At 39.3% G+C, this 21019-nt stretch overlaps 1 protein-coding gene across 4 annotated transcripts; it reads left to right on the forward strand.

Moving 5' to 3' along the window:
• Positions 1-5370: 5370 nt before the first annotated feature.
• slc25a29l (solute carrier family 25 member 29-like) lies at positions 5371-20039 on the forward strand. 4 transcript variants are annotated; one of them, XM_088925269.1, is made up of 5 exons: positions 5372-5735; positions 11709-11752; positions 12726-13762; positions 14106-14189; positions 16854-20039. In XM_088925269.1, the coding sequence occupies exon 5, from the start codon at positions 16854-16856 to the stop codon at positions 17610-17612; it is 759 nt and encodes a 252-aa protein (XP_088781395.1). In that variant the 5' UTR covers positions 5372-5735; positions 11709-11752; positions 12726-13762; positions 14106-14189; the 3' UTR covers positions 17613-20039. The 4 variants fall into 4 exon arrangements, with proteins under 4 accessions (XP_088781394.1, XP_088781395.1, XP_088781393.1 ...); XM_088925268.1 differs by having other exon boundaries at positions 5371-5735; positions 11709-13762; XM_088925267.1 differs by lacking the exon at positions 12726-13762.
• Positions 20040-21019: the final 980 nt, after the last annotated feature.

The following is a 21019-nucleotide window of genomic DNA, read 5'->3' on the forward strand; positions in this document are numbered from 1 at the left end:
TGAAAAGGGTGGAAGTAAAGAAACCGGGTCATGGGGTTCACTGAATTGACGATGTTCTCTCACAAACGTACAGTTAATTTTCCAAACATATTAACCAAAACAGGAAAACAATAACAATGCGAGCATTAGCTTGGGACGTCTTCTCACAGTTTGTTGGAGCAAGGAGAATGCATTTCAAGAAAAACATCCTGCTCCCCCCTTTTCAGCGTTTTTGGTAAACAACAGTGCCACGTGTTCAAAAGGCTTACACTGATTCTATGTTTGCATCGGGCATTTTCAGCATACCAGTCTGCATTCAGGAAAGTGCAAAACAGCCGAAAGAACTGAATTCTTTCCTTGTTTTACAGAAAACAAGAACCTCACTGTGTCTGCCATTTGTTTAATCAAACCAACATATTGTTCATTAGTATTATTTCATGAGGGACAACAACATCCAAGGACTTGGAATACTTGGTGAGAAATGGCTGGCTCAACCCATTGGGTTAACGTTAAGCTCCTGGCCCCTCTTCAGAAAGGAGTTAACCAGAGGTACCTGAAAGATGGAGAAGAGATACTTGAGACAAATGCAAATAGAGACATTTGAGTTCTGTTTATGTAGCTAGTTTGGTGGTGATGGTGATGAGGTGTAGCTGTGTGACATTGGCTTGTTATTATCCCTCCTGAAGGTCAGTTAATAACTTCCATACAATAAATTAAGCCTTCAGTTTGAAATAGTATGTGGTAACAGCAAAGATACTCCTCTGAAATTCATTCCCAACCATAATTTAACGGATTTGTGTAAAACACAAATCATGAAGCTTTTGTTTATTGAACTACTGTTTGTGTATTGCCAGAAGGGTCCTTTGGGTGAAGAAATAATCTTATGATGCTGACCAAAGAACTAAGATTATATGTTCTCTTGAGTTTGATCTAGTCACAATTTAACAAATCTTGCTTCACTTTGCTGGGTTACAAAAGGTGCAACTAACAACTAAAAGCAAGACACAGTAGTCAGCTAAAACCAGAATTAGCCTTTCTGTTGTATCAACCAAGGCCCAACAAATAAACTAACCAACCCCCTTGTTGCTACTGTACACCTGCAGGTAATTGCAGTAAGAAACAGGCAGGCACAGTTTTTTAAGGTTCAAGTAGAAATTAATTTCAGGAGCCAGCAGCCATATCACCCTGCAACTCACAACTGGCAACCCACTGAAGCTAAGCAGGTGGGAGCCTGGTCAGTACCTGGATGGGAGACCTCCTGGGAAAAACTAAGGTTGCTGCAGGAAGAGGTGTTAGTGAAGCCAGCAGGGGGCGCTCACCCTGTGGTCCAGGTGGGTCCTAATGCCCCAGTATAGTGACAGGAGCGCCGTCCTTCAGATGAGATGTAAAACTGAGGTCCTGACCCAAAAGAGTAGGGGTGTAACCCTGGCGTCCTGGCTAAATTTCCCATGCCTCCTAATAATCTCTCTCTATGAATTGGTTACATTACTTTGTTCTCCTCCCTCCCCCCCCATTCTGATGGCAGGTGGAGCGATGCGCTGGTTGGAGTATTTCAACGTCAGCTCAAAGATTTGGTTCAAATCACCAAATGGAGACGGGCGTGCTGACAAGAGGACCCTGCTGATGCGGGATTAACGCTAGGAAAGAGAGAGAGAAATTAATTTCAGGAAAAAAAACCCTGTTTATATAAAAAGTATCAAACATAGAAACATAATCTATTCCTCTAGCTAGTAGACAACAAAGGACTTATTGTGCAAAATGCAAAAGAGGTACACATCAGACAGCTGGTGAATTTCCAGCTCCTGAGGGTTTGCTGTATCACTAAAGCATCTTGTTTTTGAAGGTGTGGGACCTGAGTCACAAGCTGCTTTCAGCATTCAAACCTATGATTCTTTTTTTTAATGATAAATATACTATATTTTTATAATATTATAATATTTGATAGTATAATAATGATAAATACATGTAGCACTTCTTATGTCAGGACATTCCAAAGCACTTTACAGCAGGGTAACAAATCAACAGTAAGAAGATAGAAAGAGAAAGAGCATACTGAGACAAAATACAGCATTTTGTATCAAAATTCAGGAAAATTTAGGAAATGCTCTGTTTCCTGAAAAATGGTTATAAATGACAGGGAAGCCTCAGTCTCTGGTAGAGTGGTCCACATCTGGGATTGTCTAAAAAACAAAACTTAAACTCTGGTGTGGCATCTTGTCACTGAAACACAGGAAGAAAGAATGTAAAGAGTGGATATGTGCATAATAGTCCAGCAAGTCTTTGAAACAAAGCAGGAGAAGGAATTTGAAGTCTGTCGTAAATGACACTAGGAACTCATATGGGAATGCTTGGGCAGGAATGATTTTAATTGGGACTTGGATCTGGTTAAGATTCTGGCAGCTGAAGTTTGAACATCTTAAAGTCTGTTGGCAGCATGCTTAGAAGAATAAGGATGCATTGGATTACATTAGTCCAGTCTAGAGAAAATGAAGTAATGAGTCTCAAATGACAAACTGAAGTCAAAATAAATATCAGGAGTTTTCACCTGGGCAGGGGGCCCAATGTCTAAGCAATTGATCACCATGTTAAAGGGATCTATGTTGTGTCTTGTCATTATTGAGTATCACAAATTTTTTACATCCTGATTTTAATACTTGATAAGCAACGTATAAGATTAGTGGCATCTAGATCTCTGTCTGTCTTAGTCTGCATGTATATTTGAGAGCCATCAGTGTAACAGTGGAAGTTATAATATAACGACACATGATTTGGCCAAGCGGTAACATACACATACTAAAAAAAGAGGGAGGCCCTGAACTGGGCCTTGTGGAACACCAGAATTCATTAAAGAAGTGGCATAGGCTGTTTATCCATTTATCATTATTTGCTTTTCATCAGAAAGAATGGAGCAAAACCAATTATAAGCAACCACAGACATGCCAACATAGGCCTCTAAGCACTTCAGAAGGATTAACAGAGTCAAAGGCAGCACTAAGGTCCAGTGGAACAAGGATAGACAATTATCCTGAGTCTGTAGCCCTGATAAGATTATTAGTCACCAGGGCTTTCCAGTATTATGGAACTGTCTGAAGACTGAGGCTGAATTCATCTCTCATTAAATGGACTTGCATTTGGGATTTTACCATATGCTCTAAAACTATGATCATGAAGATCTGAAATTGATCTATAGTTAGTATGATATGAAAAATATTTTTAGCACAGGTGTAATTGCAGAAACTACAAAGTAAAGATGGCACAATTCATAACCATAATGATTTGTTGATCACAACTGAAAAACTGCAACACTGAGGTAGTAATGGGATCAAAACAAAAGGTTATAGAGCACATTTTCTGTGGTTTGAGATACCTTATCAAAACATATAGGAGGAATCCTAGTGAACTCAGGAGAAAATTTCACCACACAATTACTTTGGGTCATTGGGAAAATCTGATTTCTGGTATTGTTTACTTTGCTCTGGAAGAATAGTAAAAACACATTACATTGATCTTTTGAAGCAGACAAAGGTGATATGTTGTTTGGCTTTAACGTGCATTAAACCATTGAGAACAGTTTCAATGTCTGGACTGTCTTATATGTGTATTGAAGCTGATTTCAGACCTGCTAATGATCAGTGAGACCAGTGTTCCCGCACCTACACTGTTTCGGAATTAGCAGCTTTCATGAATAAAAAAGTATATCAATCTTTATATACTATATGTAAAGTATTGCTCAGGTAATGAATATAACCAGGCATGATTAATGCAATAAACATAAAGTGCTTTATTTGGGTCCATAGGATCCATATGATTTATTATAACAAAAACGGCAATAATGAACTGAAAGTCCTATTTTTGTAACCTTTCTTTAGATTTACATACAGCAAAGAATCTTTATTCATTTTTGCACACGTAAAGTACAATATTGAGATGATTTTATGTATTTGGAAACTTTTCTGTTTCATCATCACACCATTCAATTACACTTGCAGTTGAAATAATTTAACCTCTGCCTAACATGAAAGCTTGGCAGGCACAGTGTTCTAAGACGATACAAGTATCCTTCCTGATGTCCAGCAATGACCCTGCATGTCAGCTAGGCTTGTGTTTAATAGCATGCAGATTAGTCTTCACAACAGAATAGAGTGTGTGGTTGGCTGTTGGTCGTAAGCCACATATTAACATGTCAGATGTGCTAATATTAGTAAGGCTAAGACTTGTCACTAGTGTTTATCTACTCCAGTGACAATATTCCAGTCAATGACGCTTGTAGAGATGAAGAGATTAAACTTAAATAACCTGTCTGCTCTAGCACTGTCTTCTTTATTCTGTTTTCCTTTATCTAAGTGGTCGCTTCACGCCTAGTTTAGGGCGCTGGACTCTGACCATGTGATTTATCACAAAAGAAAGGAGAAGGTCATGTGCTTGCAGCTTTAACATAAACAAATACCAATCCAGTACCTGCTGTACTGTTCCTATTCCTCACTGAAGACAGATTGGGCGCTACCTTATTTTGTGCGTGTTAGTAATACCTTTACTATGCACGTGCTTAAGGCAGATTGGATGTCACATGTACCTACTAGCCCACAGTAGCCTACTGTTTTTTCAAAGACATGCCGGCCTTTCCTCAATTTATCACTGAAGTGTTGAAACCTTGTTGGTCACATCACCTGGAACGTGTTGCTGTCAAGGATAGTGAACGAATGGAATGTCAGATGTTGACTGACGAGAGTCTGTAAGTCTGAAGTCATAAAAAGCAGAAACTCTGGATAGAGAGGGCAGCACAAGAGCATTTCTGTACTGAACACCGCTGTGGCGACGTTTTTCAGATACGCTGAAACATGCAGACTGCTTAACCCAGCTTCCTCGAACACGACGTATATGATAAACCCACTGCTGCAGAAGTAATGTGTTCAAAGACAACAAACCAAACAACACTTGTTTACTTCACTTTATGTCGACGTGTTTCAGAGTTTCGGTTTTCAGAAACCACATGGTGCACACGCTCCCTTCTACCCCCCCTGACCATAAGAGGATTGAGCTCTCGTTTCAGCTAGCAGCAATATATCAGGTGGCATACCCATGATTACCATGCATGATATTTGACAAACAGGAATTTGAAAATTGAAAGTTAAAAACTAAAACGAAAACACGTCTGCAGATCGAGATTTAACTATCTCCCTTCACCACTTGCCGGTACGGAACCGAGAGACGTGCTCTTTTTTCTCAATGGTCCTCCCTTCCCTGCAGAGCCTCAACGCGCCTGCGCGCCCTCAGACGTCAGGCCCAATGGCTGAAAGGGGAGGACTGCACGTGGGGGAGTTGTCTTCCTAGCGACGCAGCGGTTGGACGGCCGGTTGCTCTATAATAGGATATTCTGTATACCCCCTGTTTCAGAAATAGAAAGAGCTAGAAAGGTGGCGGGAGGTTAATTTGAGTCGCCGGTTTAGGGGAAACGGATAAAGTATTTAATAAGGGGATAACATTTTTAAAAAGGGGGGTATTTTACACCAATTTCCATCGCACTGTGCAGGGAAATACTATCGACTGAAACCCATGGTAAGGGATTAAACGGTGACGCAGACGGAATTAAGTTGGGATCCCATCGGTAGGACCGCATAACGCAATACTAGTCGCCGCGTTGCAGCAGCCTGTGTGGACGAAAAGAGAGACTCACGTCTGTAAAAAAACTGCGAGCAGTCAGATACACGAGTTGTAGAAGGGAATGGCATTGGACTTCGTAGCTGGATGTCTCGGAGGTAAGCTGAGATATGAACGTTTTTACTGGAAAAGAATGCAGCCTTTGTGAGCTTTGTGGGTAGCGATGATGGACTTTTTTTTTCCCCACAGGGCTTGCAAAGAGAGAGCGCGCTGCGATTGGTCCAGATGTGAGATTAATCGCATGCGTTTTATTTAGGGATACCATGATAAATTTATAAGGTCAATTTTCCACGTTTTCTTTACAAACGACGGTGGACTGAAATGTGCATAACCGTCACGTTGTCCGGGGAGGCGCAGTGAACTCCCTTTACAGGTTTGTTGGAGATCGAGCGGTACGTTTCAGAAGTAGTCAAAAGTTTTGCATGGTGTCAGTTTTGCCTGGAGTTTATATCTGCGGATTTTCTGAGACGGTTACAGAGTAGATATCGGTGACAAGTCGCGACCAAGTGCCTCGTCTGTGAAGAAAGGTAAGACGGCAATGTACTACGGTATAATAATTTGATGACGAGGGACGAATAAGCCACGATCATGAGTTTGCATCCTGAATTTTCAGTAGGTGGTAGAATGCATTAATAATATATACGTACCTTTTCCAGGAAGGTGACTGTTTAGTAGTTTTGTAACTGAATTTCAGGAAGAGTTAATGACGTTGTGTGAGCTTTTTTTAGTCACTCCAAGAACTAAGGTATAAAATCGTATCTGCTAAACAGTCTACCGATGGTGCCGCGCAATCAGTAAATTGCGTTGTTGCGTACTGGATTACAAGCATTGTGACCACGTCTTCATTGAAGATTAAAAGTTATTTTTTTAACATCGATATAAACATTAACTTATATTTAGATTTATGAAAATGCCATATGAACGATGGACGTTTAATTTTTCGGAGATATGCTGGGCTGACAGACATTTGTATTTGTGTAAATCAACCGAGTCTGGTCTGTGGTGGAGGATAGTAATACGGAAGTGATTTTTATTCAGATGCTGGATGCAGACAAAACTGAGGCGTTAAAAGTCGACGCTTTTCCGGTTTGTTGCGTTTTTCCCTGGGGCTGGCAGGAACAATGCAGGGACCTGGATCGTGGAGCTCCCTGGTGTGAGAAAGTTGCCAGGACCTCCTCACCCTCCCTGCCCCCCTAAATGTATGTGGGTTTATTTTAAAGAAATGTCTTGGAATTGTGCCTATTCCTGAACGGGGTTCTTATCAAAATGTACAGTCGTGTCTGAAAATTTGAGGAGTTGGAAGGGCAGCAGTGGCATCCAGTCTGTGTTGCTCAAATATTACCATGTATGGGAAGTTTGCGCGGCGATAGAACTGGAGTTCAGGCTTATTCGGAATAACTTCATGCACCTCCGAGTTGCAGACTGACGCATGTATACATATATTAAGGTATTTCTAAAATAATCGCTATGCACATCTCCGGTATTTATGGATTTTTGTCCGGTATGATTGGTTTCCTTTGCAAACTCGGCAGTCCAAGTGAAAATCAAGAGGCTGTAGTACTGCGGAACCCATCGTTAACATCTCAGTAAGGGGGTTGAATTCGTATGAATTATGCATCGCAGGTTTACTGGTAAGAGTCCTGGAAAAAGTACAACCCGGCTGTCGCCGTGTGACCTGCTTTCTCTATGACCTATTTCGCTTTTTTATTTTCTCGTGTTTCTGCCATTTTATTGTTTTTATTCTTTTGTTTCTAAAATATAAAAAAGTGAAGTTTGCCATGAAAAAAAAATAGAATACCCCTTTCAACAGGGACTTCATGATACCAGGTTTATCTTTTCGATCAGGTTTGATTCAGCTGGAACAGAACTGGAGATTTGCCCTTGCCCATACACATGTAAAGATTTATACAACATGAGCACAAGCAGAGCTGTCTTCGACTGTATCTTAATTTCAAAACTTTGCATACTCTCAGCTGTTTATTAGATCTGACTTCCCATTGTGAGCACCATCTCATAGAATAGGTCAGGTTAGATGTAAACGTCATGTTAAATTTTTAGATGGTAAAATGAAGGTGTTCAAGAGTTTCTTTGTAAATGGTGGTGATTGTTAGCGTTCTGCTCTCGTCTGTTTTTGAGTAGATGTGCACAGGCTACTAGCAGTCTTTTTGCTTTGCAAAAGATGGGATCCTCTTTGACAATGTGATTCAAGTCTTTGTCAAATTTGGGCTAGTTCATGGACTTGTTAAATTTTAAAATGGTATGGTACAAGAAAGAAGAGAAAGGTTACACAAACATGACAAGAGGTACAAGTCAGGAGCAAAGCATGTCATAGTCATCTGGTTATTCATATCCCAGGGATCTTTGGATTACCTTTGTGAGTGGTAATTAAATTAAGAGGACGGATTGTAGCTTGCAATTTTGAAAAATTAACATCCAAACGCTTGGTAAGATATCAATGAGATCTTTCACATTTTTGTATAATATGTACTACATACACCATGGCACTGTGCTGTTAGGTAAAGACATGCTTTACACAGTCAACCAAGTTACTGTCATTTATAATTTGTTGCTGTTTATTGCTCGTGAATGGATCAAGTGCTGTAATGACAAAGTATGAGCTTGCTATTTTATTCTGAGATGTTTTTTGTTCTAAGTATAATTTGGCTCCTTGATTATCAAAGCCAGTCCCTGTTTTCTGCTTGTACACATTCATTGTACTGTATGAATAACCGGATATACTACATGTGCAAATTAAAATTCTATGGTCCATTTCAGTGTTAAGAACAGTGTTAAATTGAAAGATGTTTTAATTCTCATTAAATTAAATCTTAGTGCACATGATTTAATGAAGGTAGGCTACCACAGGCAGGTGTATCACAGTGTCGCCATAGATATAAAATCACATGATCTGTTTTAATCAGTGAGATTGGGAAGGTTGCTGTGATCTTTGCTGTGGGATGTAGTACTTTTGTATCGCATGACTAGGTATTGCTTAAAAACTAAATCTGTACAAATAATATGCAATGGCAGCATTCTGTGCCTCCCTCTTGTACAAATAAAGCTTGACCCTAAAGACCTATCATCTAGATTGTACAGTAGGTATTGCACAGTACCGCAAATGTGACTCAAATTCACGTACTCTTGGACTGCTGCAGAGGGCAGCTGATCATCTGCTGAAAAACTCTTACAAACTCAGTAGATGAGGTCACTGATTGAGGGTGGAGTCTGTCTGTAATTGGCCAGCACAGACGAGCCCCCTTGCATACTTGCAGGCAGTTATTTTTACAGGCTTGGGAAACATTGGCAAATGGTGAGAATAGATTAGAAACATGCCCTATCTTTATTCATTCAGGGGGCTTGTATTTCATTAAATGGTAGGCTTGAGTTCCAGAGAACCAGGCCATACAGAAGCATGACACTCGGTAAACATTATATAAAGAGCTTCTAGATGATTAGTGGATATCCCATAAGTGTTCAGGTCCTGGAAGGCTGTTTTTCTGCAAGCCAATTTTTTAATTTAAAATTGTTCAAGAAACAGAGTGGGCAGAGACTGTTGTACTGTTTGTTCTATCAAATATGTGGTACTCCTCGTAGATTAGGTACCCCAAAAATATTCAGATAGCTACGATAATATAATGCAATAAGGATTTAACTACATCAATAGTAGCCCTTAAAGTGCCCTGCCCACCTCATAAGCTCCTTATAAAATAGGGCAGGATTTACGAGGGAGGGAATACGGTGGCTCTCTGCAAAATCTTTTTATTGGCATTAAAAACAACCAGCCAGATCCATTTCTTCTGCTGTATGAAGCCAGGATCTGAGTTATCCTTCAGCAAGAGTATGTGCAGAGCATGGAGACGGGAGTAGTGGTGAACAAAGAAGAAACCTATTTCCAGTACTTAACTGTTATGCCTGTCCTTGAGGGGGCTGTGTGGAGTAGGCTAGTTCTACTGGGGCAGCCTGTCATGGCTCTCCCACCTGTCAGTCAGGCCAGTTGCCATGGAAATGCAATTAGTTTGTAGGTAATATACCACACCCTATTTTAAATACTAGCAGTTGCTAAATGTTTGTAGGGAGCATCTAATATAAGAAGCTAAATAAAAGGGATTCTCTTTTTCTTTTGTACTGAAATCCTTCAGATTATGAATAGGGCGTGTAGTCAGTTCTACATGCCAGGATTTGGGGTTATAAGCCCAGACTAAATCATAACTAACTTTCCTATCAATGGCAAACTATAAGACCAGAATTTGAGGGAGGATTTTATACGGGTAGAATAAAGAGACTTGTAAAAGACAAAGCTTGATAGTAAAATTGTTTTTGGGTGGTATGTCACCATGAAAAGACCCTGCATAAAAATCCTCAGCAATGTCAAGTGCTATATGGGTTCATGCCTTTGAGTCAGCCTAGTAAAATAAGTCTTCAGATTCATTCAAAAGTGCACTGAGAACATACACAACAGAGTAAATGACTGAGGCCCATGTATCCTTTGTCTGTTTTCCAAGTAACTTCAAATTACGCCTACAGATGTTTGCATGCAAACCACGAATGTCACCAACTCCAGACCGTATTTCTTTAATCTTCACTCCCCCATTGTTTTCTAGGCCATTAAGACGAGGCAAGTTTTTTTTGTCTGATTCTGTAAATGGGTGTCTTTCTATACCTTAAAGTAAAGCATTGGCACCCCAGATGCCGCTGGACATAAACTAGCATTTCTTTTTTAGCAGGGCTACTCCATATGCAGCATCCGCTGCTGTACTTTGATACTCTGATAATTATCAACGTGTAAAAAACAGGGACTGGTTGTAGCAGACTTCTGCAGTGGGGTGATAGGAGGTAATCCAGGCTAAAGGCACCTTCCAACCCTAGTCTTGCCCTGTTCATCGTTCTGTGGCATTTTGTACCCCGTGCTTGACCAAGTTCACTTGACATAGTTCAAGCCCTTTACTGTAGAATCTCTCAAATACTACAGAAACCTGGTTTAGATCATATTATTTCAATGATGAACTACAGACCAACTTCTAATTTACCATTTCTATGTAAGGTTTTAGAACTTGTGGTTACACATCAATTACAGGCTCACATGATAGCTAATGATTTGTTTGAACCATTCCAGTCCTGTTTTTTCAGTAATCATAGCAGTGAGACTGTTCTGATCAGGGCTGTGAATGATTTTCTTGTGTCTGACTTAAGGGCTATAAATATTTGTATGCTGCTTGATCTTAGTGCTGCTTTTAATACATAAATCAATCAATGTTGCTCATACTTGTCTATCAGTGACTGTGCTTTTAACAGGTTCTGCTCATATCTGACTGGCAGGCAGCTTTTTGTTCCTCATAGTTTTTTTTTTTTGGTCCTCATAATTCCTACATGGCCCCACTCAATTATCGTGTGCCACAACAGGGTTCGGTCTTTGGGCCCAAAGCTTTTTATTATTTATATGCAAACACGGTCTTCAGTTTCCTTGTTATGTGAATAATACTCAGATTTACTTAAAACTCAGTAAGGTGCAATATGTCCAAAACTCTGCAGCTCTGCTTCTAACTCACACCAGACCCTGGCATATCACTCCTACATTTTAAATCTCTGTTGGTTGCCACTAAAGTCACATATTTAATGTAAGATCTTGTCAACTGACTTTTAAGGCTCTAAATAATTTGGGTCCATCATGTTTATGCAGCCTTCTGTAGACTCTGTTCAGTTGAGGCTGGTCCTTTGCTCACTGTACCTAGACCTAAATGTTGGACTTTTGGTGACTGTGATTTCTCTGTCACAGCTCTTTTGTTATGAAATGCTCTTTGTCCAACTCTTCAAGAGGCAAAATCTTTGACTATTTTCATATCTAAACTTAAAACTAATCTTTTAAGTTCATTTTTTGACTTGTATTTTTTATTTTTTTCTTGTCATTATTTATAGTGTTCTACAATGGTGATTCATAAATAAAGGTTATCATTTTATTTGTAAGAAGAAGAGAGAGATACACCTACTCCCAAATCTGTAAAATGGTATTGTGGGTAGTCTGTGTGCATACCGACCAGTGTACGATTAATGGTTTCTCTTCTGTTCTGTTTCAGGTTCTGCTGGTGTCATAGTAGGACACCCGTTTGACACTGTCAAGGTGGGTTCAAAACCTAAATGTTTGATTACCTGAATTTAAATTTTATAGTATCTGTGTAACTATGTTCTATTAAACATTTCCAGAATTAAATAAAAATAACATTTTCTCCCTTATTAGGTCAGTGAAGAATCTGTTCTTTCTTTACATGTGAATGTACGATTCCAGGAAGCATGCCTTAATAGAGCTAGAAATGTCAAATAGCCTTATATTGTATGTGAACTCTCAAAATTATTTGAAAGAAATGAGTGCTTGCTTTCCAAATTGAACCAAATAAAAATCTAAAGCACTCGGATACTATTCTGAAGTATTGACATTGACTCTTGTCTTTTGGCCATAGGCTGAATGTTAGCACAGCTACATTGTAGAACAGTTACTTCATCTTATAGATGGTTTTGTGATGGTTTACTGTGCTCATGTCATATAATAAGAATGTCTCGCATAGAAAAGCAATGTTCTCTTTATTATACATTTAACAAAAACACTGTTGAGGTCAAGGTCTGGTATAATTTTCACAATATGAGCTGTTTGTTTTATTAAACAATATTATACTGCATGCAGTCCCTTAATAGCTATGACACAAGCTTCTCTGAACTGGTGAACATAATGGAATGTATCTTATATTACAGCACTTAATATCATATTATGTATATACTGTATAATTCAGATGCCTAGACAATAATAACTGCATGGTAAAGTTGTATCATGTGATTTACAGTGAAAACACTTAATCAGCTTGTTTAAAGAACCAAACAATATACCTAAAGGTCTTCTTCCTAATACCCTCCCTTGTCCTCCCAGGAATAACCAGCCAACTAACATGCAAACTGCACTATGTGTAAATTTACCGTTAGCAGATGCCACTTCACTATCTGTTGTTGAAAAGTTTAGTGCAAGTGCGCTACTTTGTCTTCTCTATTTCTCTTAACATTTTTAGGGGTCTGTATTTTTGAATGTTATGTTTTGTTAACTCCAGGACTCCTCTGTATACAAGATGCCCCACCAGACTTTCCGGTAAAATTAATTTTAAATAACAGAGTATTTTGTTTGTTTTTTGTACAGAAATTTTAAAGGCGAAATGCTATGAGGCAAAAACATTAAAAAAACTAAATATAATATAGAAATCTTTGACCACGCCACCTTTATAGTTGTACCTGTGGTTTAAAAATGCAGATTCTAAAGCTCTCCCGAAATAACTAGTTTTTGTTGTGAAAGTGCTGAGTTCTGCAGGGCTGTTAAAGGCACTAGTTCAGTTTCTAGGTCCACTTAGGACTGCTTTGTTCTGCTGACTGGCAGCTATGAGGAGTGTTTTCCTATTCTCTTCTTCCTCAGTCTGGGGTTTTGTTAAGCATGTGGTGTATGTGCAAGGGGTCAAGGGGGCTGTTAGTATTTATGGTACGAAGTATTACAATACATTAGATGAATGTGCTCCAGGTGAACATAAGCTCTTTAAGTTAAGAGGAGAAAGAAATAAAACGCCTCACTTCAGTGTGGTTTTATTACAACCCAATACACTGCATTTTGGCAGTTTTAAGTGATGAGCTCACTGAAAGCTTAATGATTCACTAGCTTTGATGTTGTATTCCTTAGGCAATCTGATGCTGGAATACTTGAATTGGGACAGTACTGTCCTGAAATATTTAACTTTCAAAGGATGCCTTCCTCCAGCTGAGCAGAGCCACAGAAATTCATGTTGCAATCCCCAGACTGAGGGTAGAGACTGGTGTACACGGAAGTGTAAAGATGTAGCGCCAAGGAAATTGCAACCTTGTTGCTTTTCTTAAAAAAGCCAAGGTTAAGAATTGTACCTAGCTTGAGAGTAGAAATTAAAACGGGATCAGGCGTGTTCCTTGACCTACTGATGCAATGTATCATGTTTATTTTATTTTTGTCCCATTTTGCTTTTTTGCCTTTAACTGCCTTTATCTCTGAGCCAGGGGCTGTCTTCGTTAACAGCAAAAGTGTTACTTTGTTGTAGATGAGGGATAAACCTCTTCACGGGAGTGTAACCTAGTAAGTACAGTCAAGGTCAATCCTTCTGTTTCTCTCAGTCTTGATTGTGTGGCCAAAAAACAAAAACCAAACACACAAGACCCAAAAGTAGTTACAACCCATAAAACTGTTTCAGTTAAATAAAACTAAGAACCTCACTTTTTTTAAAGGACATCTTAGATTCCATCCACATTCACTTCATTTTAAGCCTAGATATTGACTCATTTCTGATTTTTTTTTTTCTCTGCTAAGTTGCTTAGAAAAAATAGTTTCAGTCCTTGTGACAAATTGAAGTGCTGGTTGTAAAAAGGCGTTGTTCTCCCTTGGCTGATTCTTTACTAACACAGGACTCTTTATTTTGCAGGTTAGACTCCAGGTTCAGAATGTTGACAAGCCTCTGTATCGGGGGACTTTTCACTGTTTCCAGTCTATTATTAAACAGGAGTCTGTAAGTATGAAAATATTTATTTTTCCAGAGTATTAATTCCATTTTTTCTTTATATATTCTTTGTTTTGACTTCTGTCCTCCTACTAAAGTCTAAGAAAGACTGAATTAATAAGGAGTGAGGATGTAAAGTTGTTTTGCAGAAACTGTATATTTTCTTTTGTGCAGAATTTGGTCTTGTATTTGTTGCCAAGTTGGGATCAGATCATTAAAGCATTAGATTGCCACAGAAGGTTAGAATGTGAGAATGTTATAACGGCCCTGATAGGAACATGATCTACTGTATCTTGTGATTTATGGGCTTGTGTGACTACAGGGAGCACAGCAAAGACAGGAGAGACATCAGGCTTGGTTCCAGTGGGGAGAGTGCTGTATAGATAAACACTATAGACATACTGAAGCTGGAAAAAATATGTACTTTCAATGTCTAGATGGGCTGTGGTCACCTGTCAAGTAAACATAGTTACTGTGCTTGGCAGCCCATTTTATTAAATATTAATTATTGCATTTCTCAGCTATTGCATATTATAGATCCATAAGTACCTCCTTTAATTGTTTTTTGTTCTTTTGAGAACTGATTTCATTGAATTAATAAAAGTGTTTAATGCCAGTCATCTCTTTCCTGGATCTTAATAAGGTGCTAAATAAAAAGTTAATGTAATATTTGCTGGAGAAGATGTTACCTACCCTGGTGTGTGTTCATTTTCTTTATGCAGCTGTGTAGAGACCACAATAGAATCACATGGGCTAAGAAGTAATTGTAATTCTGTTGTTTTAATACTCTGATTAAACATTAGTGATGGAGATGAAAACAGTGAAACAGATGAAGATGAGTCTGACTGATAAAGCAGAGCCAGAGTTGAGCAGCTATGCTCTTTTTTACTTTTGTGCTCTTTTCTACTACACAAACATATATCGAATAGATCCTGTTTGTATTGTTGTCAAAGGATGATTGTGAGGAATACATCTTCAAAATTTTAATTGACTGTCTTAGTGTAGCATTATTTCAAATTGTCCTTTTTTGATTTTCTCCTTGTAAGCCTTTGTAGTTAGGGGGGCATATGCTGGTCTTGGAACACATCTTATGTTTCTGTGTGACTGAAATGCAAGTCACAGGGCACTTGCTCTTAGCTGTGAAGAAACCCGAGAAGCCTCTCGGAGAATGTACATGATACAGTAAGCTGAAAAGTACAGTGTCAACCATTTGAAATACTGTTTGATGTAAATGGGACACTGCCTAAAACTGCAAAGTACTTTCCAACCTCTGACCTGATCTCCTGAACCTGGATAATTATGGACTGGTCAGTGAGGAGTAGGAGGCTGCTTTATGAAACTTATGGGGGCAGTGGTGCCCACCTTCAGACCTCAAGAGTCAGATTCCAGGAGGTTTTCTAGGTCTCTTTAAATCAACAACAGCTGAAGGCCTTGGAAAAGTGTTAAATGGGTCCAGTTAAGTTAGTGATTAACTCAATTATGGTCTTCAGAGTGGAGGTAGAACAGGAGCCCTCCTGGACTGGGATTGTGCATCATAGTTACAGGAGAAGGTGACCTTTTTAACTTAACACCTTGAGGTCTGTATAAACCTTTTGGGGTAGTTTAGTTTTTGAAAGACTAACTGAACCTCCTGACTGTATTGGATTTATTGTTGGATAGTTGTACATTAACAAACTTGGGCCATTGTTTATATGTAAAAAATCAATGTGCTTAAAATCCGAAGTGTTGCATTTTCTGCATTAGATTTGGTCCTAACCCTAACATCATATAGTTGAACATCCCAACTAAGATTTGCATAATCTGTTTGTTTGCTATGAATTTGGACTCATCTTCATGTATCCTATGACCTAGATATACCTGTGCTGTGGCCCTGACAGCATGGCTTCCTGTAAGTGAGGTCTCTGCTCAGCTGTGGTTTAAGGACCTTGCTGTGTGATGATTGGCAGAATCATCATATATTAGTGGCCTCATAGTGAAAGAAGCAGGGGGCACACCAGATGTCATATGATCCATGCTATAGGATCCCGTTTGAACATAAGGATGCAAATAGACTGTGATATTTATAGAGGAAACTATTTTGCAACAAATTATACTTATGCTAAAACTTTAACTTTATCATCTTCCAGTTTGAAATGTGCTGTTGTTTTTGGACTGATCTACTGTATATCTTATCAACATATTTGTGAATAATTTTGAGAGAAAATAGGCTATACTATCATTTAAACAGTGCTTAGAATCACTTGAATAGAATGATATTTATGACAAGCTGTGAAAGAGATCACACTAGAAACTGCTTCCCATTTACAACCTGACCTTTAGAAACTCGCAGATAATCTGAAGACTGGGCGTCTTGCTGAATCACATTTGTAGTCAGCTTTGAAAAGGCACCCACATTTCAAGGAATGAGTTGGATTTGTTCTGAAAGCAAATATTTTTTTCACATTTTAAAAGTTTTAATAAGACTTAATACTTTTATATAATATCACTTAAATATGATACACATTGTAAATGTATAGATTTGGTTTTATAAGGGAAGACTTAATTACTAGGAAGGGAAGGGGATCTTTACTGCTCCAGATTTATTTTGACTACAAGATCCAGTTTATTAATTTGCATTCAAATAATACTGTATGTTTTTTCCCTCACTCATCCCCTCCACCTGTGTGTCTACAGATGTTTGGGCTGTACAAAGGCATTGGCTCACCCATGATGGGGCTGACCTTCATCAACGCCATTGTGTTTGGTGTGCAAGGTAATGCAATGCGGCGGCTGGGCCAGGACACCCCGCTGAACCAGTTTCTGGCTGGCTCAGCAGCAGGGGCTATCCAGTGCATCATCTGCTGTCCGATGGAACTAGCCAAGACTCGCATGCAACTGCAGGGCACGGGAGAGAAGAAGTCCAAGAAGCGCCTGTACAAGAATTCCCTGGACTGCCTGGTGAGGATCTACAAGAAGGAGGGGGTACGGGGCATCAACCGGGGCATGCTTACCACATTGATCCGAGAGACCCCAGCCTTCGGGTTCTACTTCCTCACTTACGACGTCCTGACGCGGTCCCTGGGCTGTGAGCCCGAAGACCGTTTCATGATCCCTAAGCTGCTATTCGCCGGAGGCATGTCGGGCATCGCCTCCTGGCTCTCCACCTACCCTGCCGACGTGATCAAGTCCCGACTGCAGGCCGACGGGGTCGGGGGGGTCAACCAGTACAACGGCATCGCGGACTGCGTGCGCCAGAGCTGGCAGAAAGAAGGCTGGAGGGTGTTCACGCGAGGGCTCACCTCCACTCTGCTGCGCGCCTTCCCCGTCAACGCCGCCACGTTCGCCACTGTGACTCTGTTCCTCATGTACATGAGGGGAGAGGACGAGGGGCTGAAGGACTGCGAGCCGGCTCCCGCCCTACAGCAGCAGCAGCAGCAGCCCTCAAGCCTGTGACTGGCGCCCCCGTCCTGGCCCTCTGCAACACCACATCGAGCCCCTTCCACAAGCTGCGCTAGCCAGGCTGACCTCCAGAGCTTTTACCCAACTAATGGCTTTTTGATGGAGTCTATTTTTATAAAGTGCAAATGGGGAGTGAAATGGTGATGTAAATATAGTCTCTCCTTTGTTGATTTTGTTTCCCATATAAAGCAGCCTTTTTTTTATTCATAGTTCTCATCTCATTTTGAAAGTTTTTTTTTCTATTTTTGCCTTATGTAGAATATAAACAATTTACTGGAAAACAAAAGCCAGCCCCAGCTTGTATACAGGTATTTCATTGTTCTCTGCCTGTTCTTTTATCAATGTTGCGTTCTTTCTTCTATTAAGAAGAAATGTAATCTAGTCAAAAACTCTTAGCTACAAAGCAGCTATAAGGTGTTACTTAAATGTATTTTTTCTGAAAAGACAAAATATTAGGATATATCACATATGTAGTTCCTCTTTTATCACACTCTAAAATTCCACTAATGCAGCATGAAGGAATCCTAGTAGTTCCCCCAGATACTTGTCTTGGAAAGCTCCCCTCTGACAAAATGTGCAGTGTTGAGCAGGCTCAAGTGACTGCATTTTTATTTTGTTCCATTTCATCTGACAGATGCAATAAAACACCACTTTGTACATTTTTATGTATGAATACTCTATTAAGTCAGGCACTCCCCAGCCCAGGGCAGTGTAATCTGAATAGACTTCATTTGCCCATTTATGCCACAGTGGTCATATGGTAACAGTACAGGGGCTGAAATGTCTCTTAAAGGCATTGTTAAAATTGTGCTTGAATTTTAAAAGATTTGAGTTTAGCTTTCCAGAAATCTCTATAGTTCTCATCCATGTCCATATACTGCATTCCTCAGACACAGCTGTTTATTACTCATGCTTTGCAATGATCACAATTCCACTTTTTCTGGTAAAGTATTATCAAACTAGTCCCCTCTTGAACAACATTTAGTGTTTTAATGGAATTTCATTGCTCCCAGGAGTATGCATTCCTGGGTTGGGTGTGGTCTAAAGTGGGAGCAAGAAACTGTATCATTGAGTTCTCCGTTTCTCTGTATTTTACTGTGAAAAAACAACAACCTTAAAAACCACAGTTGAACTGCAAAAATAAGACATAACTAAAAATCACAGAATTGTTTGAAAGTCTCTGGAATTGTATATCCTGTTAAACTACGTGCAAAGGTATTAAAATTATCCTAGGATTTTGACTTTCACTATCCAGACCTGCATCTTTGTTTCTGTCCATATACTATGGATGTGTGTAGTTGTCTCAATATTGGGGGCTCTCCCAAAGAGGCACACACTGATGTAGACACTGACGCATTTTACAAGTTGAATGTTACCATTGAAACAAACTCACAACAGCCATACTTCAGTTGCCCTTGAGTTCTAGCTCTGCTTTTTTTCTAATTGGAGACACTATACCATGGTAAATTACCCATTTCACACAATGTAATGAATGGTGCTCTTTAAAAAATATTGATCAGTGTGTTGTATATTGTAAATATCAGGTTGAGGACTATCATCACTTTTTTCAAAATTGTAGTTAAGACTTACTCAATACATTGTATTGAATTCAAGCATTGTATCTTTTATGTAGTTCGATGAACAATGTAAAGAATACATACATGAGAGTTCTGGTTTAGGTACATGGTTTGAGAAGAATGCTAAGTTACAATGTTTTCTGTTATATAAACAAAAACAGAATTTAATATTATACAAAGCTTTTCAATTTATTTCCCTTTGATATTTCTGCCTTTTTGGTTGGGGTTAAAACTGGAATTGAATCCAGACCATCAAGGCTGCAACTGTGAAATTAAAAGGATTCAGATTGTTCTCTGTAGAATCAGAGGCCACTGCAGTTAGTTACTGTCGAGTATGTGGATGCTATACAGTGGGGTCTGTGGTTGATAGTTGATTGAAGGATGAAATTCTCTGGACTATATGTGGTTCAGGGAAAGGTGCAATATGTCCAAGTGGTCAACTTCTGTTTGTGTGCGTGTGCTGCTTTTATATATTTAAGGGTAATTGTAAGGGAAGAAGCTGTAAAAACAATAGAGCGTATATTTTTCAAAATCAGCTGTTTAATGTATTAGCACTTTTGAACTGTGATTTTTGAATTTAAGAGTTCTGGTCTCCTGTTACTGTGGGGATAGTTTATTTTAACCCTTTTTTAATGTTTTTAAAATTGCAATAATTCCAGTGGGCTGAATTGATACCGGGAGACCACTGATACTGTACATGCATCTCAGTTGGATTTTGTTCATGGACATTGAATGTTTGGCAAGAATGACAATGTACTAAAAGTTTAAAACGCCTTGTACCAAAGTATTGTATAAAGCCCAGGTAAAAAAGGTGAAATAAAATGGAAAATTGTTTCTGAGCTGATTTGCTTTCATGACTTAAATTATTGAAAGTGCACAGTGTCAGATATAAGGAAACAAACCTTGTGCTATTTTTAAAGCTGCAATATTTTCAAAACCATTGTAGCATCATTGAGTCTTAAAGTTTTTAAATATTAAATGAGGTTGACGCTTCCAAGTAGCCACAAATTCAGAGAGCACTATTTTTTAATCGTAACGTACATCTCATCTAGGTGAGAATGTTGCACATTTAAAGTACAGGAACGTGTAGGTGAAGCTCTGAAAAAAAGATGTTCCAGTTTGCTTGGAAATGAGATCCAGGCTGGTCTCGGGAGCCAGAGAACCTACATTCCTCGCAAACAATTCCTTTCTGTCTCATACCCACACACGGTTACAATTCCATGTGCCTAGATGACCTTGTTGCTGGGATTTCCCCAGCAAATACCACAGCATTTTTTGAAACGCAGTATTGAACTATGGTAATCAAGAAGAGGACACCGAATGAAGAATACAACAGTAAAAAACATTAAGAACCCAATAATGTTGAACATGGTTATGCATTTTTTTTCCTCTTTGTCAGGTAAGCTCTTCTTGTAACAGTGCGACAAAAACACCCAATGTGCAGTTCCATTACCTATTTCTCCACTTATACTCAAATGTCACTTCCTAAATAAGGTGCAATTCACTTTGCACAGCAGCGTGGACTCAAATTATTGGAGTTAAAGGTCATAGTTAATCAGAATCCCATCTACTATCAGAGCTTTACTCACTCCTGATAAGGGCAGGACAACCCAGCTCCTCTCCCAGAATTATAGGGCACAAGGTGGGACCATACCCTGGATAAGAAGCCTGTCCATTGCAGGGTACATGCAGAGTAAACTTCAAAATGCTGCTTCACCCACCCAACACCTGGGAGGGTGAAAGAAACTGGATCATCAAGAGAAAATCTAAGTGGACAATGTGAGAACATGCAAACTCCACACAGCATGCACCCCAGTCCAGAAT

The sequence above is a fragment of the Atractosteus spatula genome, chromosome 9 (assembly GCF_055471065.1).
Source record: "Atractosteus spatula isolate fAtrSpa1 chromosome 9, fAtrSpa1.hap1, whole genome shotgun sequence".
Taxonomy (NCBI): Eukaryota; Metazoa; Chordata; class Actinopteri; order Semionotiformes; family Lepisosteidae; genus Atractosteus; species Atractosteus spatula.